Source organism: Eucalyptus grandis, chromosome 1, assembly GCF_016545825.1.
Source record: "Eucalyptus grandis isolate ANBG69807.140 chromosome 1, ASM1654582v1, whole genome shotgun sequence".
Classification (NCBI taxonomy): Eukaryota; Viridiplantae; Streptophyta; class Magnoliopsida; order Myrtales; family Myrtaceae; genus Eucalyptus; species Eucalyptus grandis.
The window spans coordinates 51468694-51496107 of NC_052612.1; the positions used below are offsets into that span (position 1 = coordinate 51468694).

At 38.5% G+C, this 27414-nt stretch overlaps 2 protein-coding genes across 2 annotated transcripts; both read right to left on the reverse strand.

Annotated features, from left to right (window-relative positions):
* Positions 1-662: 662 nt before the first annotated feature.
* Positions 663-6330, reverse strand: LOC104443420 (ferric reduction oxidase 2). Its single transcript, XM_010056795.3, has 8 exons — positions 6011-6330; positions 5769-5871; positions 5480-5677; positions 4911-5145; positions 3399-3726; positions 3050-3293; positions 2127-2836; positions 663-1883 (listed from the first exon to the last, which is right to left on the reverse strand). Exons 1-8 carry the CDS (start codon positions 6231-6233, stop codon positions 1744-1746), a joined length of 2181 nt encoding a protein of 726 aa, XP_010055097.2. The 5' UTR covers positions 6234-6330; the 3' UTR covers positions 663-1743.
* A 15096-nt stretch (positions 6331-21426) lies between these two features.
* On the reverse strand, positions 21427-25023 carry LOC104443417. Its single transcript, XM_010056792.3, has 3 exons — positions 23907-25023; positions 21946-22488; positions 21427-21857 (listed from the first exon to the last, which is right to left on the reverse strand). The coding sequence occupies exons 1-3, from the start codon at positions 24777-24779 to the stop codon at positions 21753-21755; spliced, it is 1521 nt and encodes a 506-aa protein (XP_010055094.1). The 5' UTR covers positions 24780-25023; the 3' UTR covers positions 21427-21752.
* Positions 25024-27414: the final 2391 nt, after the last annotated feature.

Below are 27414 nucleotides of genomic sequence, written 5' to 3' on the forward strand. Positions count from 1 at the left end.
GTGGCGGTACAGTTCCGTGAATCTGTGTAAGAAGCAGACCTTTTGTGGCCCAAAGTCGCCACCACTGGGGTCAGAGATTTTCATTCACATCTTGTGATCAACTTAGGCATCAAAATTTCAATGGTAGGCGGAACCGTGGACCCTTATGATAATGCTCGGGAGGCCGTCGACGTCGGTCGCTCATTCCCGCTTTTTTCTCTTTCTCTTGTGTGGATATAGAGTTTGTGCCGTTAAGCTCAATCATTTTCATCGAGAGAATTTAGTTTTTTCTACTGATGGACGCGTTCAGATTATTTCCATTCTCCTTCAACGGTTTTAAATTTTTCGGGAACATTTCGTAGGTTTACTATGAATATTCTGCCATATGACACAAGGCATCAACGCTAATGATTACTCGTGTCTCGTGGATGTTTGAGCTCCCATTTTAAGTTCCAGAAGAAGATAGTTCCGTCACGAAAGCAAATGGCTTGGGGGTAGACTCTGATTCGGAGAAAAGCACACCATGGAGAACAAGATTTGAAAAGTAGCGGTTGGAACTCTGCCCATTTGCTATTGAGCTATCAGAACTTCAATCCCACAGCCCAATTTAACTCCGAATTTGCAACCCCCCCCCAAAAAAAGGAGAGTAGCCATTAAACCCGTGATCCAGTAATCAATTAGGGTGCACGAACTATTCTCTTCGTGAATTAGTCGAGTGTTTCAAGAGTCTCAAGTTCTCAGACTATATTAACAAGTGAAAAACTACCTAAAGTAGAGCTTAATCTGTGCATATTCTAACTGCAAAGTGTGTTGTGCTCTGAGGTGTGCACAGGACATGACGGAGTGGCCTGCGCTACAAACCGTTGCCCCTCCTCTGGCAGAAGAAGGGATGCGGCTGCGGGGAGGTATCAAAGCCTCACCTTCGGCACCAATCTCACCGATTTCATCGTCACCGGTATATGCCGCTCACTTGGTTTCTCTTTAACTTCTTCGTTTTCGTGCTCCGGTTTGCTTTGTACAATCCCCCCAATTCGCTCATCAGTCTCTTTGTGCCAGGGGAGAACGGGACTATCGAAGGTCAAGGCGCCTTCTGGTGGCAGAGGTTCCACGGCGGCAAGCTGAAGTACACCCGCCCCTACCTGATCGAGTTCATGTTTTCCAATACCATTCAGACCTCGAACTTGACCCTCCTCAATTCGACATCCTGGAAAGTTCACTCTGTCTGCAGCAGGTACAATCTTACCAGCTTTCTGCATTCATCGCAATTCTGGTCTACATATTTATTTCTCGAGCCATTACGGTTTAGCAACCTCCTAAACATTTTTATCTAATCTTCCTAATCCAGCCAGTCGAGCCAAGTCACTAATTAAATCTGGATGAACGAAAGTAACTGATGAACCAATGAATGGTTATTGGTAACACTCTTGTGCAAGGCATCACCATTCTTGCCCCGGTCAAGTCCCCGAACACCGATGGGATTAATCCAGGTTCGTCCATTCTTTTTCCTGGGCCACCGGCAACAAATCCGTTCTCCAACAAAAGGGAAACCGAGGCACATATTTGTATTGAGATTTAGTAGAAACACACCAACTAATCTGCTTTTTCTAACCTACTTCCCTCTTTGCTGGCCCTGAAAAGGGGAAAGCCACGTCATCACAACACGCAACGTATATACGAAGCGAGGCGCATTCCGCAAGTTTGCATTGCCGGCAAATCGCAATACATTCAATCAGCTTCTTCCATGGGGAGACGGCTTGACTTGGATCACCAGCTAAAACTGATGGACTCGAAGTGCAGGTTTTTAGCCAGCCCAGATGAACAGATGGCCGCGACCTCGTGCCTCATCTTCTTTGGACCACAAACCAGGACTCCAACACTTGACTCCTTGCACTCAAATAACATTTCTGCAAAAATGTCACAGATGGTTCTCAAAAGTCAGTGCCGATATGCGAGGCCAAAGCGTTTGTCGAAGACAGCAGACTAGGAGGGAGTTTTTGTGGGTGGTAGTCCCGTATACTATTGGATAAGAGCTAGAGAGTCAACAGAAAAGAGAATCCTAGCCAAATGGGTATGTGAATAGATGACCATTAACTTGAAGCGACTTGGAACTGCTCATATTTTTATATGAGGTCTGATCCAATACTTACTCTTTAGATCAGGCCTTTCGCCAAAGTGCAGATTAGTGGCTTGGACAAGGGACTGATGTGGGAGGCTCTCCAATTCCCTTTCGGCGTTGTAGAGCCCCGAATCAGGCGAATGCACCCCAGCTGACCCGTTCAAGTGCTTGATCTGCTTCGCTTCCTTGGCATTTGTCCTCTTGTTCCAAACAAAAGCTGTGCTAGCCACAATGACGATGCATACGCACATGACCAATATGTTCAGGACCGCCCTGACAGTGATAGGGAACTCGTTTTGTTTGGGATCTATTGGGTAAATATAGTAGCGGGTAATGATCCCTATCAATATGAGGAACATGACAAAAGAGACCGAAATGATGGCACCGAGCCACAGCCAACCGCTGGGGCCTAAAATCGCGTACAACGGTTCGTCGAGCAAACTGGGTTTGAACCAAACAGCTTGAGCTCGGGCTTGTTTGGGGGATTGGGTGGTGGCTTCTTTTTCTCGAGTCACGTAGGCCTCAATCTGAAGCTGAAGGTTGGATAAGTCGGATGGGGTGCCTGAGATGGGCAGGACGAGGTCAAGCATGGTAAGCTCGGAGGAGTTCTTGAAGGCACAAATGAGGGTCAATTTAGGAGTCATTGACTTGAATGCGGTGCTCATGAAGATGAATTCTCTGATGATGGAGATGAATGGAGTGACCCCGCTGCCCCCACTCACCATTACCAGCTTCTCATACCTGAAGTAGAGAAATTTAATTAGAAATTATTAGACAGATTCATTCTATTGCTGACGCCAACACATCAGATAGTCCTAAATTTGGAAAAGAAATGGTGAACACAAGGAGACCTTTACACAAAGAAACTGATTACATGGTATGTTCTAACTTAGAAATGGACCGAAACAAATGATATATCGAGACCCATCCAACGTAACGAGCAAATCATATTACCTGAGGAATTGAGTCGGGGTGGGTCCATAAGGTCCTTCGACGGAGATCTCGAGGCGATCGGGAGGAGAAGGAGAAGAAAGGATTTGGTAGAGCTTCTTAGACCAAGCCCCTTCGTTCTTGATGATGATGCTAAGCTTATCCTTTTCCAAGTTGCTGTTCGAGGAAATGGTGAACGGATGCCATTGCAGCTTGGACAGGCTCGGCACGTTTATGAACATGATGCTCGCCGGCGTATACTCTAGACCTGCTCAAACTCACAAAATACGGAACAAGAATGAGGGAAACAGGGAACCCGAATCCGAAAAGCCAAGTACTTGAACGACACAATACAATGTCATTGTTTCTTCACCTGGGGTCTTGGAGAAGTTGAGCTCGACGGTGTCGCAGGGCAGGACGCGAGCGGAGACGAGGCGGGCACAGCCGCGGGACTGCAGGAGGCGGAGGAAGCGGTCGACCAGGAAGAGGTAGAAGCCCGGGAGCATGATGCAGGAGTAATAGAAGCTGACGTGGAAGACGAAGAAGAGCATGAAGAGGATGTAGAGATAGTGGGTGTAGAAGAAGAGCTCGAACATCTTCCGCCTCACGCGGGGGAAGGTGGTCGCCCACAACCCCAGCCCGGCGAGCAGCGATATCTCCCCCGCCACGTTCGATATTTCCGTCTTCTGCCACTTCACCATCTGCACACATACGCCCGCCTATCTTTACACTTCCAATCATACAGTACGTTGCGTAAGTTTTTTTTTTTTTTTTTTAACAAAGTACGTAGCGTAAGTTAGCAAGTTGAAATTATATCATTTCATCCTGCCGGTTTTTAGTGGAGTCTGAAATTATTTTTAGAGTTTCTTGCTGTAAGAAAAACACTAACTTCAGCTTTTTAATAAGAGATAATATCACAAAAAAACTCTAAATTGATATATTTATAATAAATTTATTTCAAATTAAATTTCTAATCACAAAAACTCCAAACTAATATCTCTTTTATAAGTTTACCCAAAATGATCATAAAAAGCTCAATTAATAAATTTACCCTAAATTATTTTTTTGATAATTAAAAATTCTAAACTAATATCACAAAAACTACAAAATTAGTATAATTATGATAAATGGAGAGTAAAATTACAAAATGATATATCTATTAATTGTCATTTGTCATTCAACTCAATAATTTGATAATAAAATTTAATAAAAATTAATAGAAGATAAATTTATCATATTATACTAATTTGAGATAAATTTAGAGATTAGGATTTTTCATGATATTAATTATTTTAATAAAACTCATGAGAAGTTTCCAATGGGGAAAAGAACAGAAGAAATTCTTAAAAAAAGAGACCATGTGAGCCTGTGCCAAAGGGGTCGGTCAGGTGGGCCCGGCCATAATTATAGTGGGGCCCAAAAGGTTGATTTCCATGGGTGAAATTTCTTCGGTACGACGCGCGCCCCCGCCCCCGCTTTTTCTGAGCACCGGTCAAACTCGCCCGACGATCCTGACCGTCCAACACGGTGGTGCGCCCGACCTGGTGTCGTACGATCCAAAGCACCGCTCTCGGTGCCACCCCAGCAGTGACGTCGATAAAGTAATGAACAAAAAATAAAATATATATGCGAAAGAACGAACAAAAGTTTCCGAAACGACGGTACTGACGTCGACACAGACAACTTCCGCGTAAATGCAAGCCACATGCTCAGCGAAATCTCAGCATTTACGTGGAGCTATCGTTGTTTGTTCAAAAGGGGTTGATTTCTTTTACCCTGAAAATCGTACCTTAACTCTTGATTTCACGTGGGTTTAGGCTCAAAACCATGTTTCGATATCGTACTTAAATAAATCGACTTAAATAAGGAATGTTCTAATTTTTACCTCGGAGATTCTATGAGTGAGAGCCCAGTAGAGGATGTAAACGAGGCCGTGCGTGGTAAAAAGGACCATGACGATGTGGCCGAGCCATATATGGTACTTGATGCTGGCTTCCGAGGTGAGGCCAAAGAGCGGCAGCACCGACGATACTCGGGTCACCGGGAAGAACAGGAAGGCGAGCGCTATGTTCCCCACGCTCCCCAGCCACAAGCCCGACCTCTCCAGTTTCGCTTCCCACCTGCCATCATGCTTGGAAATTTTATGCTCGTGTTCTTATGATTATGGTTTTCTCGAATATTATGCTCCAATAGATTGCTTGAAATAAAAAAATATTGGCTGACAACTTTTTGGGTTTTAGACAAGTAAAGCCATGAAGATTCTCTCGAGTAATAAAAGGTAAGATTAAGAAAAACCTTCCTAAGTAATAAAAGGTAAGAGGAACGCATGATTTCAAGCCTGTTTCTTTTGTTTCCATTGAAAATTAAAACAGGAGAACGAAACCCTTTTGCCTCGGAAGAATTTTTAGGTTAGTGTGAAAAGCCACTTTGGCGCGTGAGAAAAAGGTTCCTTACATTTTATCCCCATCCATCGGTCCCGTTCGCTCGATGTCGAGGAAGCTGATGCGAAGGTCCGTCGCGAAGGACCAGACCAGGAGCGCTATGAACATCACGAAGAAGGCCAGTTCGGTCCACGAAACGATCCCCAGCGGCCCGCTCACCAGTACCGGTCTCTTCCACATTGCCAGTCCTTTCTTCCTTTCCACGCCATTCCTGTTTTGCCATCATTAAGGTTAATTCAAGCATAGCTCAACAAGCCGATAAACCGACAGACGAATCAAACAGCCGTGGAATAGATCAATACTTTCCCACTCGAGGCTCGATCGATTTGTTTCCAAGATGGAGGTACACACAGCCCAAGCAAGCGATGAACAGGACCGGGAATGTGAACATCAGCATCGTGTAACCTGTTTTTTTTTTTTATTTTATTATTTGCACCATAACACACGAAAGAACTCGTGATTTAGTGGAAATTAAAGGCAACAAGGACAGGAAAAAGGGTGAAAAAGGAAGAAGGTAGGGGAAGTGCGGAGCCAGATTCAATGCCTTGATAGCCGAAGAAGGTGGAGGTGCTAGATTTGGCCCAGATGCTGGGAAACCAGTGCTCGCGGTACGTGTTGGTGGGCAACATGATCCACATCAGAACAGTCCCGAGAAACACCACCATGGACAAGACCCATATCGCCTCTCTGACGATTCTCTTAGCTCCACCAGACGAAGGAGGAGATGATGAAGGTGGTGATGATCTTGTCATGGTGCCAGAGTCCATCTTTCGCTCTCAATCTCTCGGTGACGTGTGTCACAGAGAGAGAGAGAGAGAGAGAGAGAGAGAGAGAGAGTTTTAGTGACCGAAGGAGGAGCGTATGAGGAATGTGCGGAGTGGAGTGAAACCGAATCTGTACTTCTCTATATATACTATGCATAGGAAGGTAATCGACGTACCATTTGTATGTGAATTTACGTGTCAGCCTTTGAATTTAGTAAAAGTTTCAAATGTTCCAGCTTTCAAGAAGTTCATGTACAAGTGTTGCAAAATTTTGATTAGGTCAAAAGAACAAAAGTAAAAGTTAATTCAATGAGACCGATTAATTTTTATTATTTGCGACTTTTTTTAACAACTTGTAGACATAACTAATGTTAAAAAGAAAAACATAAATTTCCATCATTATACTTTGTTATACTTTCAATTTAACTTCCGTCACTTCCACGAGCATTATGTGCGTAACTCTAGGAAGCTCGTCGTTTCATCTTCAAAACGCTTTTGGAAATTCCTTCACATCTCCCCCACCGGAGCTAATGTTATATCGGGGCAAAAATCGTTTGACCTCTCTCTCTCCGACTGAGCGATCTTGCTTCCCACCATTTTGTGCCGGCAACCCCCTCGGTACGTCGAATTGATTTTCCTTTATGGGTAAGCTCCAAATTTGCTGGGGGGGAAGAGATAATTAGATGAATTTGGGAATGTTGCAACTTGTCATCTTTGAGGAGTCAACTTCGCTGATGACTTGGGCCAGAGGAAGGATCATGCGACCACCTATAAGCAGTCCCGTGCCACTTGGAATATATTTTCGATTACGTGCTCGAGAAATGCAACTTGCTTTCACATGCGGCTTACGATAAATCCTTGTTCGTACGGTGCATCCGCCATGGACATTGGCTTTTTCCGCCGCCATCGAGGATTTTGGGGGAAGATAAATAGTGCGTTTGACTCTTATTAGATTTAAATTTGGATTATACGTGCGCATATACGATTCTTTGTCACGTTGCTGTAGAGTGTCATCCGGCAAATAAGCATAAGATTTGAGGGATAATGCATGTGCGGCTCATGTTCGGGCGAGAGATGTATGTGGATGCGGGAGTGCTCGATGTGCGGCAACACGTGCCCGCAGCTGACGTCTATGCGAGTGGACCCTGACGTTTTTCCCGCTCATCTAATTCGATGCCACACCGCTTGTTCATCTCATAATTTCTTCAAACTCTTTAATAAATCTTAGGCCCGATACAAATTTTAGTTGCAAATCTAATTTCGTAGTAAACTTTTCCTTTTTGCCCCACAAAATATTTTCGAATTTAAGTTTAATATTAGTTCTACCATAAACTTTTTTTTTCCCATTAAAAAACCAATGACCATCTTTTAAAAAATTCTCTTGAGAAAGCTCTTAGGTGCAAGCTATTCAAGCACTCCAAGCATGACTTTTTGACTGCGAGAGATGGAAGACTCTCAAGCACGAGTGATTGAAGACCAAGTACAAAACTGAAGATCGTCAAGCAAGATGGAAGGAAGACTCTCTTAAGAATGAGGCAATTGAAGAAAGCGAGAAAAGTGTCAACAAAGTCCTAGAATTTTTGTATTTGTGTCAATTTAGTCATAAATCTCTTATTAGTACAAATATATTCCTAACATTTTCACTTTGTGCCAATTCAGTCATTTCCATCTAAATTTGATTGAATTTTACTAACTGGATGTCGGTTGACTGACATAGTATGATTATGTTAACATCGACAATTTTTAATAATATTTTAATATTTTTTGAATATTTTCAATTTTTTTTATTTTCCTTTTATTTTATTTTTATTTTTATTTTTTCTTCTCCTCTCCCTTCCTCTATCTAGTCGCCGAACCTCAGCAACTGGCCAAAGGCAATGCTTGACGAGGCTTGAGCCATTGCTAGAGGCCACGAGGGCTACTTGCGCTATGTGGCAAGGCTCGCCCTTGTCGGATCTGGCAAGAGTCAAGCCTCATCGGCCATGGGCGAGGCTAGATCTCGCTAGATTTGGTGAGGTCGAGCTTTGCCTAGCCTCTAGCGAGGCTACCTAGGCCGTGATTGCGGCCTCACGCTAGGTTGGGAGGCTCATCCTTGCTGGCCATAGGTGAGGCCTGATCTTGCTTCCGATGAGGTTGAGCCTTGCCAGTGGCTAAGGAGGCCCACCAGAGGCCGGTGAGGTCAACCTTGACCTCACCGACCATCGCCTTTGGTTGGTCGCCAAGGTCCGACAACAAGCTAGAGGAAGGAAGAGGAGAAGGAAAAATGAAAAAGGATAATAAAAATAAAAAATTCAAAAAATATAAAAATATTATTAAAAATTGTCAACGTTAAGACAAGCATGTCAATCGATCGGGCACCCAATAGCAAAATCCTAGCAAAATTAGCCGGAATGATTAAATTGGCATCAAATCAAAATGTGTATGACTAAATTGGCACTAATAAAATGTTTAGAACTAAATTGGCAAAAATACAAAAAATTTAAGACTTTTTTGATATTTTTCTTGAAGAAAGCCAACCCTAATTAGTATATATTTCCCCCAAATTTCAGTTCAAAAAGGACGTGATTTGGATTGATGTGGAAACTTTTTTTCTTTTTGCTTTTTTTTTTATTTTTTTTTGGATATAAAACGGAGGGTGATATAAGACTCAGGTAAAAGTTAGTGATTCATTGGGGAAAATTACTAGACCTAAAATTAATGGATTTTTTATGAGATGAAATAGAATTAACACTTGGGGTATTTTTGGGGGTTGGGGGTTGTATTAGGCCGCTAATCTTAGGACAGGACGGGTCGGGTCAATCCCACGTGAGCAATGAGGTCACGCTTAAGAGATTTTGAGGAGTAAGTATGATGATTGGGGGGCAATTAAACAACATATTAAAGCTGCATATGTTGATTGGGAATATGTGGTGTGAACTTGGTGAACATGTTCGAACTGACAATACAAGTCACATTTTGGAAGTTTGTGGTTTTGAGGACCATACAAAGTTCGGATTCGGTCGGGTCCCACGGGGTGAAGGATTTTCTGTCCCATCTGGTGATAAACTCAGGCACCAAAATTCCAATGGTAGGCGGGAACCTTGGACTCTTATGATAATGCTCGGGAGGCCGTCGACGTTGATCGCTGATTCCCACTTTTAATATTTCTTGGCGGACATAGAGTTTGTGCCGTTGAGATCAATCATTATCATCAGAAGAATTTAACATTTCTGACTAATGGACGGGTTCAGATCAAAAATAATATTCCATTCTCCTTGGAAAGCTTTGAATTTTCCGGTATCATTTTGTAGGTTTGCTATGAATATTCTACCCGATGACACAAACCTATGAAAGCTAATGATTACTCGTGTCTTGTGAACGTTTGAGCTCCCATTTTAACCTCCAGAAGAAGATGGTCCGTCACGGAAGCAAATGGATTGGGATAGACTGATTTGGAGAAAAGGACACCGTGCGGAACCCGATTTGAAAAAGTAGCGGTTGCAATCTGATTTGGAGAAAAGCACACCATACGGAACAATATTTGAAAAGTAGCGGTTGGAATAGTCTAGAACTTCAATCCCCCAGCCCAATTCAACTCTGAATTTCAAACCTCCGCCCCCCGGGGGAAACCCAAAAAAAAAAAAAAAAAAAAAGATAAGAAGAAAATCCAGGGTAACAATGCCGTAAATACTCGAACTTTTGTCCACTAACAATTGAGTAGATGTACTTTTCTTTTGTTCAGCAAAATATCTCAAGTTTTTAAAATTGTCTCAATGTGAGGCATCCATTAAAAAGTTGTCATGTCATGCGATTTTATTAATGTGGTTCGCTTTCTCCATAAATTCAAGCACAATTTGTGACATGGCTCACCTATTTAGAAAAAAAAAAAATGCTTCGTCTCCATCTAGATATTGGGTGATGAAGAGAGACGATACCGACTTGGATAAATTTAGCCATCTTATGAGTGGTCACATAGAATGCCAAGATGGGTAATTTGTCCAAAGTCATTCTATATATAGTAAATGGGAATTAGGGGTGTTAATAGTTCTGTTTGGTTCGGTTTTTTTTTTTTTAAAAAAAAACTTAATTAAACTGAACCGCTAGGAAAAATTGCTTAATCGAACCGAATGAGACACGAACCAAACCACCGAATGAGACACGAACCAAACCAAAATTTCGGTTCAGTTCAATTCAGTATTTCGTTTTTGGCTTTTAGCTTTCGATTTTCGGTTTTTGCATTTGTTTTATTTTTTTATTTTTTTCTGTTGTATATTAGAAGAGTAATTTTCCCAAGCCCTTGTTTGATTTGGATTTTTAATTTTGGGTTTTAACTTTTGTTTTATTTTTGTTTTTTTGGTTGAATATTACAAGAGTAATTTTCCTAGGCCCCAATTCAGTGACTTGGTTCGGTCCGGTTCGAATTTTTTAATTTTATTTTTTTTGGTTGTATATTTTCGGATCAGTCCGACCCCATTTAATTAACGCCGTGCAAGATCACATTTTCCTAAAAAGTTCACATCTTCATAAGATTATTGCAATTTGCAAGTGCTTTCAAATTTATGTAAGCATACCAACAATAATAAAATATGAGCCCATTCAAAACTAATTGCGAGACATTGAATTTCAAAAAACCAATGGCTTTACCATAACCATGAGCACCAAACAAAAATTAACCAACAAAAAGATGGGGAGAAACTCCATTCCTAAAGATCATATGAAATGGCTCATAACTTCAATAGATCTAAGTACATATCCCAAACTGACAAAATCTTCATATCTTAGAGAAAATTTTCCGAGCTAAGCATTTATGTTGCTCTAAGTAAGACAATCATCTTGATTTAGTACTTTCATTGACTTGTTGAATATCTAGAATTTCAGTATTTCTCGATTTCCTTAACTGTCCTTCTTGGAATTCTACTAGCAATCAAAGACTACTTGATCATGAATGATATAATTTCGGCTCAACGATATTATCTTCGTGAAAAAAGAGAGGAAATCATCAATAATAAAAGAGAAGCAGAAAGGCAACAATAGAATAGAGTCTCAATTTTCTCCGACCATATTATATTTTAATTATAAGCATCTCTTCATATTCAAAGAAATCTAGCTTTGATTCTTCGCTTATCTCTTGTACAATGAACTTGGGTGAACTAATCATTCAAAAAATAGAAAAAAGCAAACGTGGATGAATTTCGTGGCTCACAATTGAGGAGATCAATATGAACAATAAAATGTGACAAAGATAGTAAGATGGTGAAAATAAGATAATCGAATGACAGCTTGGACCATTTAAAAATAGCTAAATGGTTGATTTCAAGCTAGAACTAACTAAGACAAATAAAAATAAAAAATAGAGTATTATAAGCGAGGACACATATTTTATACAAATATTTTACCCGACTCTAAGTTTGCTAATCATTAAGAGAAATCACTATTAAGTTCAAGTTAAAGGTCGTAGTTGACAACTCTGCATTAAATTCACAATGAAAATGAGAATTGAAATATCAATTGTAATATAAAAAAATATAAATATTCCATGGTTATTTTTTTCTCACCTAACTCGAAATTTTCAAGTTCTTCTAAGTCTTCATCTATCAACTATAAAAGCAATGCGGATCGCAGTCAATCTTGAATACATATAAGAGCTTTTACCATGATTGGGATAAAGGAGTTACAAAATACGTCAAGTACGCAACCTCCTGTGTTGAATGCAGACTCTAATGCTACAGTGGAGATGAGCACGGCCAAAATATCTCAAGCAATGGAAGACAGGATAGGATATCTTGAAGAATTGACTTTCCACCAATTTAAGATGTCAAGGGTGGAGCTATACCGTTCACATCATTCTTCCAAATACTTATCTAATTCATATTTTTCTTCCACATATTATTGTCCCATTTGGCTAAGATGAATTGTACTCATAATGTCCGCACCAACCACAAGAGACATCAACACGTTCACTGTCCTTGTCCCCTTTAATTTCACGTTGCTTTGGGGGCATGTACTTGTGCGATATTGCTCAAACAATTATATTGGAGTTTTTGTGTATCTCACAAAGTTTCTGCCCGGTTGCTTTCATGTACTTGATTAATCATCCATTTTACATACTCTATCTTATGTCAAGGGTTAAGTGTTGGGTAAATATGGTGCTTCGAAATGAGTTGAACAATGAAATCGGATCGAGTAAAACAACTCGGACTTTGAGGCGTGATATCACTTTCTTTAAGGATTTATTTGCCCCACAACGTTGCTAATGGTCACTGGAAAAATCATCCAGGATACAACAAAGTCTCGGATGAGAATACTAAATAGCAATTCTAGTATTTCTCTAGGATCTCTCTAGAAAAACAATCGAAAAATTGGCTGCAGTTTTTCAGAAAGAAGACTCGAAAAATGACCACCCTATTTCTTTCCGAAAAATAACAAGTATATATATGAAACAGTTTTGCAACTCTTCGTGAAAATTGCGAACAAACACGTCTTTAGAAAGTTGTTTGGATAAACAAATGCGACTCTTCGGAAGAAGTCGAAAAAACGAACAATTGCAATCCTTCGGGAAAAAGTTAAAACCGGATAAGTAATTTTCCAAAGGTTATCTTGAAAAGACATAAACAAAATTCGGAATATTTTTTTTTAAAATAGAATTTCGAATTTTCATTTATATTTCATTTCCGAAATTCTCAAATTAAAAGGCAACCTTTGAACTAAAAAATAAAAATAAAAATAAAAATAAATAAATAGCAAGGGGTCTAGCCCCACCTAATCACTCCTTTAACTACAAAAAGGAAATCCCACATTTTTAAACTGACCCACCTGCTCTCACATTTTCTATGTAGGACAAAGTAAAAAGCACTCATTTTGTTTTAACAAACAAAATTCCAACATTAAGTATATATGCAATGAACCATGTTACATTTATGTTGCTCACATTGCTAAAATAATTATTGAACTTGACTTTCATTCTCTTGGCTATTTCTCACAAACTCCTGTCCTCATTCCTACAATATCCATCAATCATCATACAAATCCTAGACATCTTATGCCATATCATTGCAAGTGATGTAAGAAGAGCCTAATACTTTTAAAGTCTCGTCATAGAACAATTTCAAGAAAGGAAGAAATCGGCGAGCATAATCGCAATCATCATCAGGAGACAACCCTCTCACCTTGGAAAGCTCTTCAGCAGATCTTTTATCCTAAATATCTAATGAGATAAAAGCATTTGAAAACTTAAAGGCCACTTCCAACATTAGGTATGTTGAGTTCCATCAAATCTCTATATCCAAACATGCAAGATTATTGGACTCAATATTTCCAACATAATGCACTCCTTAAACTGTTGCAACCTCAAAGGAGAAGACCTCACATAAAGTACATCTAAGCATATTTTAACGATAGAATCATCTATATCTTTCAAACCCTCTCTCACAATCAAACTGAAAATATGAGCACAACATCTCACATGGAGTAACTCACTTGATAGTATTCCAAGAGTCAAGTCTTTTCTTCAAGTAATAAACTCTTGAGTCATTGAAGCTAGCATTATCAATAGTGAAAGAAAAAATGTATTTTTCCAATAATCTCAGCCAAATGTCCTGGGATTTAACAAAAATTTAAAATTTTCTTTTGCAACTTCTAATCAACGTCTATAAAATGAGTAGTAAAACATATGTAACTTAGATTTTGACATGAAGTCATGTGTCAGTCGTAAGATAAACCTTCGAGAAGTATCGGAAGAATATTTTTTTTCAATTTGCTTATCTCCTCCAAGGATAACTTATAATAGTCCTCCCTTAATATATTTCTTGAGGGGATTAAAAACTTTGGCTGGATTCTACTCATGAATTTTCGAAATGCCTCAAGTTCCATAAACTTGAAGGGTAATTCACCGATAATAAATATCGCTACTAGGTCTTTTCGACTAGAATCTTGAGAGCTAAAAACAGAACTACCAACCCAACAAATTCATTCGATTCACTTTTTTGCCTTTACTCCATGTTCGCATTTGGATATTTCTTATATCTACCTAGATGATTATGCATCCCACTAGTCTCTTGATTAGTAGAACAACCAATAATAGCAACGCAATATAGACATTTGGCTTTATCTTAGCTATTTTCTATCATTTTAAAGGAAATATGATATAAGTGCAAAATTTCTAAAACCCACTACCCACGATCCATGGAGCAAAATCAAAGGGAAAATCAGATTTGGTGATAATGCAACAATATTAGGACAAATTGAGTGCAAAATAAAGATTTTAAGCATTGATTTTATGAGCTTGAATTCAGTACTCCATTCAAGCATTTTGTCAAATGGTTGATGTGTGATTCGGAATACTATTTTGAAGTTCGTATTTAACATTATTTGTTGCACAAAACCAGCATATTAAGCTCTAAATCAATTTTATTAACAACTTAGTATGGGCCTTGTATGATTTGCCCCAAAATCTTTTTCTCGTTTTGCTCTTAATAGAAAACTGAAATTAATGGCAAATAAGAGATGAACCTGAGCATGAAACACGCAATCCTTCCTAGAGAAAAAGGCAGGCAATTCTTCCCTCTAAACATCGGTCGCTAAGATGTGCCCAACCCCCTCCATCCTGCAAAATCACCCAATATAAATTCTCCACATAGCTCCAAAAACCCAACATCAGCAAAACATCATTTCTCATTTCTCGCTCAAAGCAACAATCTTTGAGCTTGGTATATACACTTGCCTGCGCAGGACATGCTCAAGCACGTGGTCGCTACAAATTCTTCTCAGTGTGAGAGGGGCTAATTCTTGGTCGACTTTGTCCATCGCAAGGGAGAAATAGATGAGGGATCACGGTGACTCGTGACTGGATGTGGAGAGAGGAGGTTGAATTGGGTGAGTAGCAGCGATGGTCGAGAACTTTGGGTTTGGGGTTGCGGAGAAAGAAGAGGAACGAAGGAGAGAAACACATTCTACCTTCATGCCTTTTTCATAAGAACTGTAATTTCCTCATAAGGATTGCACATTTTCATTTAATGAGAATTACAACTTCTCATAGCTAATATGTTTTAGCTTTTAAATATTTATTAAACCATAATTAATAAAATCATGTAGACTACAATAATTCTTACATTCTCTCACTTGACATATATGACATTCTTTTTATGGTTTAATAATGACCATAATGTGCATAATAATATTATACTATTTGTTTTCTTAAATTGGCTATCACATAATAATCATAATTAAGTAAAGAAAACTAATGTAAGTCATGATGATCGTATGTCATTAATCCACATAGTTTCTTCCACGTGCTACAACATAGTTCTCTACTTAACATGATCAATAAATGAGAAGTACAATAATTGTCTAACCATAATGTCTTTGTTAGAGATTATTTTGTTTAACATTCATCTATTTCCATAATGTACATTAAATAAAAAACATGATATATCATAAACACAAAAATGACCTCAAAATGTCAAATACATAAACTTAATACAATCGTAATACAATCATTAATGGCATCCAATAATGCCTATTCTTTAAACATGTTCATTAAACATCTTGGGTGGCAGTCATTTTGTTAAGAGATTTACTAACATAAAGTTAGTACTAAACACACTCTATTTCTGAACTTATTTAACACCTTTAGAATATCTGTCATTTTTTGAGAAGAAGATTGCTGCGTAATTATCACAATAAAGTTTTAGCAGCTTGGTAGTACTATTAACAACCACAAGCCCTAAAATAAAGTTTCACTCCTATAATCCATGAATAGTGGTCTCAAAATATGCCGTAAATTTAGCCTCTATAGTAGATGCAACAATAATTGACTCCCTCACACTTTTTCATGATATTGCCCCTCTAGCAAGAAGAAATAAGTAACCAAACGTTAATTTTCTTGTATCAACACATCCGGTTAGGCCTGAATCTGAATATCCGATCACTTCAAGATGATTAAATCATTTATAAATGAGCATATGATTCTTCATTCCTTGCAAGTATTTGAAAACTTTCTTTGCAGCTTTCCAATGATCCAATCTAGAATCACTTTGATATCTGCCAAGCATTCCGATAGCAAAACTAATGTTTAGTTTGATGCAAGTTTGAGTATACATTAAGCTCATAATAACATATACATAAGTAATATATTTCATTTGTTCTCGTTTCAATTCACTTTTCAAACATTGCATAAGACTAAATTTGTCATTTTTCTAAATTGGAACTACTCCTATTGAACATTTATCCATATTGAATCTCTCTAAAATTTTCTCAATGTAGGATTTCTGAGGTAACCTTAACAATCCTTATGATCTATTACTAAATATTTATATTTCTATCACATTCGTTGCCTTTCTTATGTCCTTTATTACAAAATTTTTAGAGATTAACTTCTTGATTTCATGTAATAAACCAAGATCATTAGTAGTAAGTAAAATATTATCAACATATGAAACTAGAAAATAAACTTACTCCCACTGATCTTCATATATATACACGAATCAACGGTATTTTCCTTAAATCTAAATAAAGTTATGGTCATTAAACTTAAGATACCATTATCAGGAAACTTGTTTAAGTTCATATATTGATTTTTTTAATTTACACACCTTATGTTCATTTCCTTTAATTAAAAACTCTCAAGTTGATCTATGTAAACCTTTTCTTTTAAATTTCCATTAAGAAATGTGGTTTTGACATCCATTTAGAATAATTCTAAATCATAATGAGCCACCAAAGTTATAATGATTCTAAGTGAGTTTTTCTTGGAGACCGATGAAAATGTCTTCTTATAATCAATGCCTTCTTTTTTAATAAAATATTTAGCAAGAAGTCTAGCCTTATACCGTTCGATATTACCATTAGAGTCGCACTTAATTTTAAAGACCCATTTACACCTGACATTTTTATGTCCTTTAAATGACTCAATAAGGTCCAAGATTTGATTTTGATGCAGATATTTTAACTTTTCTTTCATGATATTAAACCATTTATTAGAATCTTCACATTTCATGGCTCGAGAAAATGAACTTAGATTATTTCAAATTCCTAAATCAATTTCCAACTCTTGTAGATAAACCACATAATCATCGGAAATAGACAATATCCTTTCTCGTTGAGATCTTCTTAATGTTTTTTCTTATATTTCAACTATTATAGATTCAATGTTGATATATTCATTATCAAGTGTTTGATCATTTATTTGTTATTCTTAATTATTGTTGGGTTGAATTATAATATGAGAACAACAACGTTAGAAGTTTTTGGTAGAGGATCACACATTTTTTCACTCCGACCGATGCCATCATTTTTAATGAACCTAGTAATTCTAGATTCAACAATTCTCATACTGTGATTAGGACAGTAAAATCTAGACCCTTTTAATTTCTTAGCATAACCAATGAAGTAACCACCAGTCGTTCTTAAATTCAATTTTTTTTTTATGTGGATTGTAAATTCTTACTTTTACAAGACAACCCCAAACATGCATGTGTTGTAAATTAGGTTTCCTTCTCATCCACAATTCAAAGGGAGTTTTTGAAACTGCCTTACTATAAACTCTATTTAATAAGTATATAGAAATATTTAATGCATACATCCACAAAGATAAGGTAAAGATAAATAACTCATTATACTCCTAACAATTTTCATTAAAATATTATTACACATTTCCACCACATCATTTTATTGTGGTGTACTTGGCATTGTGTATTGAACACAAATGCCATGTCTTTTAAGGAATTTAGCAAATTGACCCCGATATTGTCCCAATTCATTATACTTTTCATAATATTCGCCACTCTGTCCGACTTTACTATTTTTACATTTTTATCTAATTGCATCTCAACCTCTTTAATATACACCTCAAGTCCATTCACCAATTGAAATTTATCGTGCAATAGATTACTATAACCATAACATGAAAAATCATCAATAAGTGTGATGAAATAGCTTAATCTACGAAAAAATGAAACATTAAAAGGATCACATATATCAATGTGTATAATTTCAAGAAGCTATGTGCTTCTTGTGGCACTTTTCTTAGTATGTTTTGTTTGTTTATCAATACACAGTCCAAGGTCAGTAAAATTCAAGTTTGGAAGAATTTCATTTTTCACTAATTTTTGCATTCTTTCATTGGATATATGACCTCAACGTTTATATTACAAGTAAGCAGAATTCTCATCCACTAAACCTTATTTAGTGCCAACATTATAACGCAAGATCATTAAAGTCTCAACAAAAGCATTATTAAGTTTAAACTTGTAGAGATCATCACATAAAGTTACAATTTCAATAAAATTATCATTCTTAAACAAATTGAAAGATTTATAAACAAACTTACAAGAAATTTCGTTACATCAAGTATTTGCAAAGAAACTAAATTGCGAGAAAATGTAGGTACATAAAGGATTCAAAATAAATCCAAATAATGTCTAGTATCTAAAACTAAATGATAAGTGCCAATGCCTTTAACTGGGGCTTTGTTTCTATTCTCCATGATCATATAGCTTTTATTTGGTTTTACGGTTTGAATCGTAAGAAACCACACGAGTGGTAGCATCAGAATTAATCCACTAAGTATCATGAGGAATTTTAGTAAATTTTGATTCAAAACATACTAAAGCACAAGGTTTACTATTCTTTTTAGACCAGACTTTATGATTTATACAATCTTTGTTCAAGTGTCCAACTTTATTACAAAAGTGACACTTAATAAGATTATATTCCTTCTTGTGGATTTGAAAAGTTTTAGAAGATTTATTCAAAATGTGTAATGCTTTCTTCTTGCTACTTCCATCTTTCATTTTGAAATTCTTTTTTAGTTTCTTAATAACTTAGGAGATAAATGGAATGAGATTTTTAATTTTTTATCCTTGTTTCCTCTTAAATGAATATACTAGCCAATTCATTTATATTACACTTATCATTTATCGTGTTGTAATTTATTTGAAATGGTACATATTGTTCATGAGATAAGGAATTAAGTATGGAGTGTACTAAAAAGTACTCATCCATGTTCATTCCCAAAGTCCTTAACGTTACTACTAAGTTCGTCATCTTAGGAACATGCTCTTGCATGGTACGTAAACCATTCATGGTGATCAAAGTGCTTATTAATGCATTTGCAAATGACTTATCAACAATTTAAGAACGAACTTCCACAAATTTCATTAATTTCTTAACACTATCAGTTTTGGGAATGATAGTCTTTAAGTTGTTTGCAAGAATCATTCTCATGAACATTAAGTTCAGTTTATTCGATCTTTCCCAGGCCTTATGAAAAGTCTTTTCATCATTACTACTCTCATCAATAATAGCATTTGATTTCTCAACTTGAAGTGTCAAATTAAAATCTAAGACACTTAAGTAAAATTGAACTTGTTTACTTTAATTAGAGAAATTTATTCCATTGAACAAATGAACAGATGAAGCATGCAAATGAAGTGAAATCGGTACAGATAGTGCAAATATGCAGGAATATACTCATATATTAATTTTTTGAGAATATCACAAAATCATATTCAAATTAAACTATACATGTACATCATAGTTTTCCCTTGGGCAATCCTATGATATACTAATATACTAATATACATTAAACCATAATGATACTAATAATTTTAATTCAGTAATTATAAATACATCTCATTAAAATTTATTTGTTATCTTTGGATAAACAAACAAATTTAACAAGAAATATTAATTACCAATTATTATGTCCATGAATTATAAGAAATTGTTTTGGGTTAATTCATAAATTCTTATAATAAATGAAATTCAATATACCCATAATATCAATAAAGATATATAACATATCAACTTCAATCATAGCATCAATTAATCATGGGTAATTGAATAAAACAAATATAAAAAAAATCCAAAATACCTAAAAGTTTGGCCACTTTGGTAACTAACAAACCATTATTTATTGATTTTTTTTTAATATTGTAAAGCACCAACATTCATCAAATTGCACCCAAGGATAAAGCCATAATTAAAGGATAAGGATAAAACTGTAAAATCATAATTCCAGAGGAAGCACAACCGTAAATTAAATATCCAAGGGGAAAATGGTAAAGAATCAGCAATGGCAGAACCATAATTATTCAGCAAATATGGGGCAAAAACGTAAATAACCATCAATGAGGGCAGAATCGTAAATATCCAACAAGAGAGGGGCTGGATCGTAAATAGGCATGGAGAACAAAATCGTAAATATAACAAGAGAATGTCTGACAGGCGCATGCAAGGCACTCGCCTCACCTGGTGTGCTGGCACGTGCATTACACGCGCGCGAGGCGCATGTCTCATGCGCACCTAACCATGCAGCGTGCCAGTGAATCCCACGCGCTTGCCCTTATCACGTATGTGGGGGAGATGGAGCGTGGATTCCACACGACTGACCCTCTAACGCGCGTGGGGCTGCATAGGGCATCTGCAATTCACGTATATTTCTCCCTCTCAAGCCTATTCACCATTTTTCCTCCATTTTTCACCATTTTCTTCGTTTTTGGCCCCATTTTCCATTAAACCTTTCACCATTCAGATTCCCCCTGATAGAATCATTCCAACAACATCAATATAACATGAAAAGGATCATCATCCTTCAACGAATCTTTATCCCTGAACCATAATATTTCAACAGTTGAAAAAAAAATTATGAGATCTTAAGCCATACTCTGATATCAATTATAAGCGATAATATAATTTTATAATGCAAAAAAATCATAACACTAGATCTTTAATTTTCATGATTTTCACCATGAAATGAATAACGACATACCTTTATCCATAACGATACTCTTGATGAAAAATCGAGAAAACGAAGAAATCAGATTTCTCTAATTTCTCTCCCTTAACCCACTTTTCCTTAACTTATTATGTCTAATGGATGATAAAATACAACGTAAGTTTTTCTTCACGTTTCACATTATGGGTTGAGAGAGGACGAGATTCTATCTATATAGACTGTCAATAGGTGCCTTTTATCAAAGCACATTTTACCTTCATGCCTTTCCATAAGAACCGTAACTTCCTCATATAGATTGCACATTTTCATTTCATGAAAATTACAACTTCTCATAACCAATACATTTTAACTCTTAAATATTTATTAAACCATAATTAATAAAATCATGTGCGTCACTATAACGATGACCTCACATGGATTCACATTTAAAAAATCCAGATATTTGATTGGAAAAAAAAAAGATTTAAGTACTCGATCGTAGAATGAACGGAAATTTGAGAACTCGCGGTATTATTACTCTGAAAATCAGCTCGAAGGCTCCGGAATTAAGCAAAATTAACCCACATTCATCAAATTTCGATATACTTTGGATGATATCGGAACTAATGCTGTTTGTAGAGACTGGAGACACAACATATGCAGTTTTTTTCTGGGCAAAAAACTCAAGTGACTATGCTCTTAGCTCCTCGTGACAGCAAGGGTTTCTCTTCGATCGAGTGAGGTTCGTGTAATAAACTGCAGTCAGATTCAATCCGGTGTGCTGTGTAGAGCGCCGAGGACTCGAAAACGATCATCTTCTCCCAGCTACGTCACCTCAATTCGACATTCTCGTCCTCTCTGCATTCTCCCACATTCACTTCCATGGTGGACTTCTTCTTCGTCGGCAACACCATGCAGCAATTTCTTCTAGGAGCCTGCACAACATACGCAAAACCACATTTTGATAGATCAGCAATTGAGCCTCCGCACGTACATGCAAAGGTTGTTTTCGCTATTTGTTACCTTGTCCCATAAATGCGGGTCCGGCTTCTTGTGGACTTCCACCCTGCGAATCCTCGATGGGTCCGCGATCTTCCACTTGCAATCCGGGCTCGGCAACCCGTGCTGGACATACTCGCTGACCGTCGCATTCGTCCCCGCATCGTGTACCGCATCCGAGAGGAAGTAGACGAAGGGCTTTTCGCACGGGTTCTTGCTCAGGGGCCGGGTGTTGAACGTGAACCCGGCCGGGTCGGATCTCTTGTACCAATGGAGGAACGTTCTCGAGGGGGTCTCGACGTCCCGGGGCAGATGGATGCCACGATATACCTGGACCGCATAGCCCCAGGAGACGGACACGGTCCAGCTCCGGGTCCGGTCGTAGCAAATGGACTGCTGTATGAGCGCAGCCGAGTCCAGTTCGAGCGGAGTCCGTAGCCTTTGCAGGGCTTGGAATTGGGTCTTTTCGGGGAAAATGGGCTCGATCACGTCCAAGTGGTGGAGCGAGATCAATGGCGTGATCGGGTGAGCAGCTAGGAGCCCAAATACGTTCCCGTACACGTCAAACTGAATCGACCCATTCAACAAGAAAAGGGAAACTTAGATAAAAAGGAAGCTGGAAAATGTCTACCTAAGATCGAAGTGCAGTTACTCTATTAAGAAAAAAGGCGAACGGGGGAATTAAATATTCTCTTTTAGCTGTTTATTATAACAAATGAGATCTAGAAAAGTTCAATTTTAGAATTGGAAGAAACCTCAACCGCTGAATGTGGAGTCGACTGTCAGATTCAACAACTCCCGTGCAGTGGGAACTTTTTGAGCAACCGATTTTGACAAGGAAAATGGATGAACAATTCAAGCCAATGGGTCGTTGGTTAGGTAAACAGGTAGTGCTTTTAGTTAGTGCAGAGGCTCCCTCGACCGTCCATTGACACGCTATGCCTATAGCAGCACCCTTCATCGATTTTCGACATCTAACTCTATTAGATCCACACCTGTCCGACTAGGTCAAACTTTGGAAGGCACAAGAAAAGGCAGGACCTATACGCACTAGCCAAGTGGATGATGCCCAAAAGAGTTGCCGGAACTTGTGCTAAATTCCCTCTCTTTTATCTTTCCGTCCGGTCCCACTTTGGACGGCCATTAACGGATGGGTTGATCGACCTTTGCTCGAACCACTTCGGTGACGTTATTCAATGCTTGTACTCAACATTTAATGAAACAAGAAGGTTTTCCAGGAGCGTGCAGAACCACCTAGTGCCTGGACAGGTCTAACAACAATTAGAACGGAGGTCGCTCCATTGGATTGAGCGAGGGGTTTGACGTTTTGAAATGGTTAAGTACATATTGTCCCTTGTCATCGTGAAGACATTTTCAAGTTTCTTCCCCAAGAAATGGTCACAACTCTAAACTATTGGTGCGTCGTATATCATCACGAGATGGTATCTTCGGATCGTCCAAAGTCCAAAACATCCTATTAGGCCGGCCGGAAAATTTAGGGTTTGCAGTGTTTTGACAGCGGCGTTGCTAGGCCTATGCACTTAATTGGAATGGATTCCACGTCCGGATTCCATTCCACATGATCCCCTAAGGTGAGGGCGTGTTTATCTAGACAACAGGCTTGGCTAAATTCTCGGGAAGTCTGAGAGAGAAGATTTATCATGACCGTGACAGAAAGCAATTCACTCCCTTAAAGGAAAAGCAAGAAATAAAGGGAAAAGGATCCTTCATCGCGGATCGCGTGCTTTGTCGATAAAGAGATCCTTAGCTTAATATGTTGGATAGGACGCTCATGTCACAAGCTCTTTATCTGATGTGACCACATAAAACGAGAATGCATTTCCTCGATTCTTCTGGTCAAATCCGATGGAAATAGAGCTTTCGGCGTGCATCGCGCTTGCCTTTGTTTGAAATGAGTTAAGCTTTCCAGATATATTCCTCACACTGAAATTAATCAATTTGATAGAAGTTGGTTAAAGACTGACCTGGTGAAAACCCGGTTCTCGAGTGAGAGGGACGCCGAGCTCGGCCATGCACGCCTGAACCCGGTCGTCGGACCCGTAAAGGCCCGGGTACCGCCGGAGGCACCGGTCCTGCATCCGCTCGAGGGCTCTCGCCAGCGCGTAGCTGATGGCGAACCCACCGCCGCCGTACCCCATGTTGTATGAGAAGTATATGTTCTGCAGGTGGCTCTCCGACCAGCTCCCGATGTAGTAATACTGATTATGATCGTATTTGGACAGCACCCTCACCAGGTTCTCCGCCACGAAGACGGTGTCGTCGTCCCCCATCACAAGCCACCTCACCTCTTCGCCGTCCAGCAGCCGGAAGGTCTCGGAGACCACGCGGGAGATCCGCACGGCGGAGTGGTCGCCCTTGGGGTTCTTGTACCTGAACCCCGACGTGTCGCTCGAGATCTTCACGGGTGGCAAGAGGGTCGAGTCGTCCTGGCCACCCGCGGCGTCGCGTCGGGGCGGCGGCTCGTCGAGCCACACGACGCCACGCATCCGGTCCGGTTGCCACCAGATCTTGAGGTAGTCCTTGCGGTGGTGCCATAGTTTGGCCGAGGAGGCTATGCCGAAAACGATGTGGTGGAGGGCCGTTGGGGTTGGAGGCGGAGAGAGTGCTTGTGCTTGTGCTTGTGCTTGGTGGTGGTGATCGGAATTATCAATATGAGAAGTATCACAGGAGGAGGAGGAGGAATGAGCAGAGTAGAGGAATTGGAGGGAGTAAAGGAAGTAAGAGAGAGAGAAGAAGGCGAAGAAGAAGGTGATGAGCTTTGGGAGAGAGTAAGGGTGGGAGCTCTTCATGTTGTACTGTCGGTCCCATGAATCTGGGTCCTTCGAGGTTTCTCTCATGGATTCATGTGGATTTTTTTTTAGGTACAAGGAAATGACGGCCACGGAACTCGACTCAGCACGGCATACACGCGTATAAGATCCTTCTCCCTCTTTCTCGCCTAACCTAAGAAGCAAACTCCTTATCAATATGTTGAGATTATTCTACACGATGGACTAATTCAATTGGACTTGTTCATCGAATCCATCCGCAGCGGGGCGTCGCTCGCTTTTTCCCTACCTTTTGTTGTTTGCTCGATGTACGGCTATATTCGTTGAGAAAATGACACCCCCCCCGGGGATTTGAGTTAGGATCTATTCTCATTTGAAGAATTTGTGCAAAAATGTCGTGCCTACTTTGACTCGTAGCAGGCGGTATCCACTAAAAGTTGCGGTATGTCTTGTAAAAGTTTATATTGTTGGTGACAAAGTTTATGGTTTCATCGAGCCCATCAATTTGCTAAACAAAACAAAAAAAAACAAGATTACTTGAATAGATATCCCAGGTAAGGATTTTCTATTTCTTTTTTTGTATGTATCACTTGCATAGAATAGTGATGCGTGTCATTGATTTTTTTTTTTTAAGTAAGTATGCGTGATTATCAGCCTGAACGTGCCCAACGAGATACAGATTAAACTGAACTTCACATATTAAGTGACCAAAGTGTTCTATAAATTATTAAGTGAAAGAATCAATCATGGTCCCCAATCGAATGTTGGTAGAAGTTATTTTTCGTGGAACCCAGCCGCGGACCTCAATGTTTCTTGGTTCTTTAGTTGAACGAGGAGGACACTTTTGATCTGATCCAATGAAATGAGTTGGCGATGGGCAAATTTCACCCATCATATCATAATTTTTCATTGATAATCCAATTAAAGCAGAACCACACATTTGTAACCCTTTTTTTTATGAATATTTTATTTCTTGGTCCCATTCTATATTTGAGAGCACCTTGAATTGATCCTAAAGAATCCACTCCCAATTTTAAAGTAATTAGGTAGAATAGTAAATGCATATGTGTCTATCCTTGGACCCTATACTTAAATGACGTGATAACCATTACCTGAGTAATCATCGGCTATTGACCTTTTATAGCATGAATTACATGAAAGAAGTGTTGCTGGTGTATATGTACAGCCCAAATGTACTAAGTTTAAGTTCAAGTTAAGGCATAGACGAAAAAAGAAGGATAGAATGCAAGAGTCAAGTTATATCAAATTAACCTTGATCTAGAGCTCATCTAGCCTGATTTTGATTTGATATCTGTAATAGTTGGTCTCGTTGTGAGATATATTGGGGGCTAAGGTGTATCAAGTTCAATCTTCGTCTAGAGCTCATCCAACCTAATTTCGACTTGATGTGGGTAATAGTTGGTCTTTGATCCAAGTAAAGAGTAGGAGCAGCTCGATCTACCTGAGCTAATTCCAATGAAGTTCATTTCCCATGCGCGCAGTCCAATTTCCTCTACTTTAGACGTACTCGTCCTTTAATTTCTTTTACTTTGAAGCACAGTCCTTCCATCTCCTTTAAGCCTCGTTTCCGTAATTTTCCTTTTATTCCAAGCACTTTACTCTGAGGAGCTGGCGGCCTATCTTTCACTCAAATCCATTTCCATTCGATATGCAAAACTTGCCTTTTGGAACTATGATCACATTGTCATCGAGCACTAACAAGAGAACAATGTTTTTTGGTTTGTTTTCCCAATCGCCTCTTTGTCACATTAGCCAAGGCCGAGTCAGACCCAATTCGTGCTTGATCCTTTTTCTCGCATGGTCAATAACGTTGTCAAAGGAAGGCCGATGCAGACTCAAGTCTGGGCTGACCATCGAACTTTTCCTTTCGATTCGACGCACGGGCCCTTGGGCCCAATATGAAACGCAGGATATGTTGTAAAAGCAAGCTGCTTGATCTTGGAATCTTGACCGATGGACGATGGACGGTGACTTACTTTCGAATAGATAACTAGAGAATGTTGATATCCTCCTGATGCCGTCTGCAATGCTTTATTCGAGCCCATATGTTAAGTATTTACTGTAGTGATATCACTAGATGGTGATGATTTATTCTCTTTTACCAGTATTGTGCTCTACGCTCCTATTTTTTAGATGAACTCATTTTTGCTATTTCCCAATTGGGCAAATGACACAAATAATCATGAACTTTGGGTTAATGTGCAACGCGGTCCCCGAATTTTTAATTTTTTCATATAATTCATGAACTTTGGTTAAATGTGTAATGTGATTTTTGAACTTTAGTCCAATATGCAATGTCATCATTGAACATTTAATTTATTTAATGTTGTTCATAAACTTTGGTACATATTCAATTTAGTTCTTAAACTATACAGCAGCATTCTCTTTGAACTTGAACTTAATATTGAATATTTTCATATAATTCATAAACTAAATTGAACATGTATTAAAAGTTCATGAACCACATTGAACAAATTAAAAATTCAAGAATGACATTGCACATTAAGTTAAAGTTTATGAATCGCATTACACACTCGGCCAAAATTCATGGACTATTTAGTAAATCTCAAGCTCCCAACTACATGTAACAATGGTAACACCACACAACATAATTTTGCATGATGATTTTTGTTGGTCTGATCTAACCAAACCAATTCACCTGTCCGACATGATTCGTGAATTA

Excerpts from the sequence above, each read along its gene's own strand:
- LOC104443420 (XM_010056795.3), bottom strand. The coding sequence starts at position 6,233 with ATGGACTCTGGCACCATGACAAGATCATCACCACCTTCATCATCTCCT. Across the intron at positions 5,872-6,010 it reads CACCTTCTTCGGCTATCAAG|GTTACACGATGCTGATGTTC; the intron begins GCATTGAATCTG and ends AAAAAAAAACAG. Across the intron at positions 3,727-4,910 it reads TCACTCATAGAATCTCCGAG|ATGGTGAAGTGGCAGAAGAC; the intron begins GTAAAAATTAGA and ends GTATGTGTGCAG.
- LOC104443417 (XM_010056792.3), bottom strand. The coding sequence starts at position 24,779 with ATGAGAGAAACCTCGAAGGACCCAGATTCATGGGACCGACAGTACAAC. Across the intron at positions 22,489-23,906 it reads GAGAACCGGGTTTTCACCAG|TTTGACGTGTACGGGAACGT; the intron begins GTCAGTCTTTAA and ends GGGTCGATTCAG. Across the intron at positions 21,858-21,945 it reads ACCCGCATTTATGGGACAAG|GCTCCTAGAAGAAATTGCTG; the intron begins GTAACAAATAGC and ends TATGTTGTGCAG.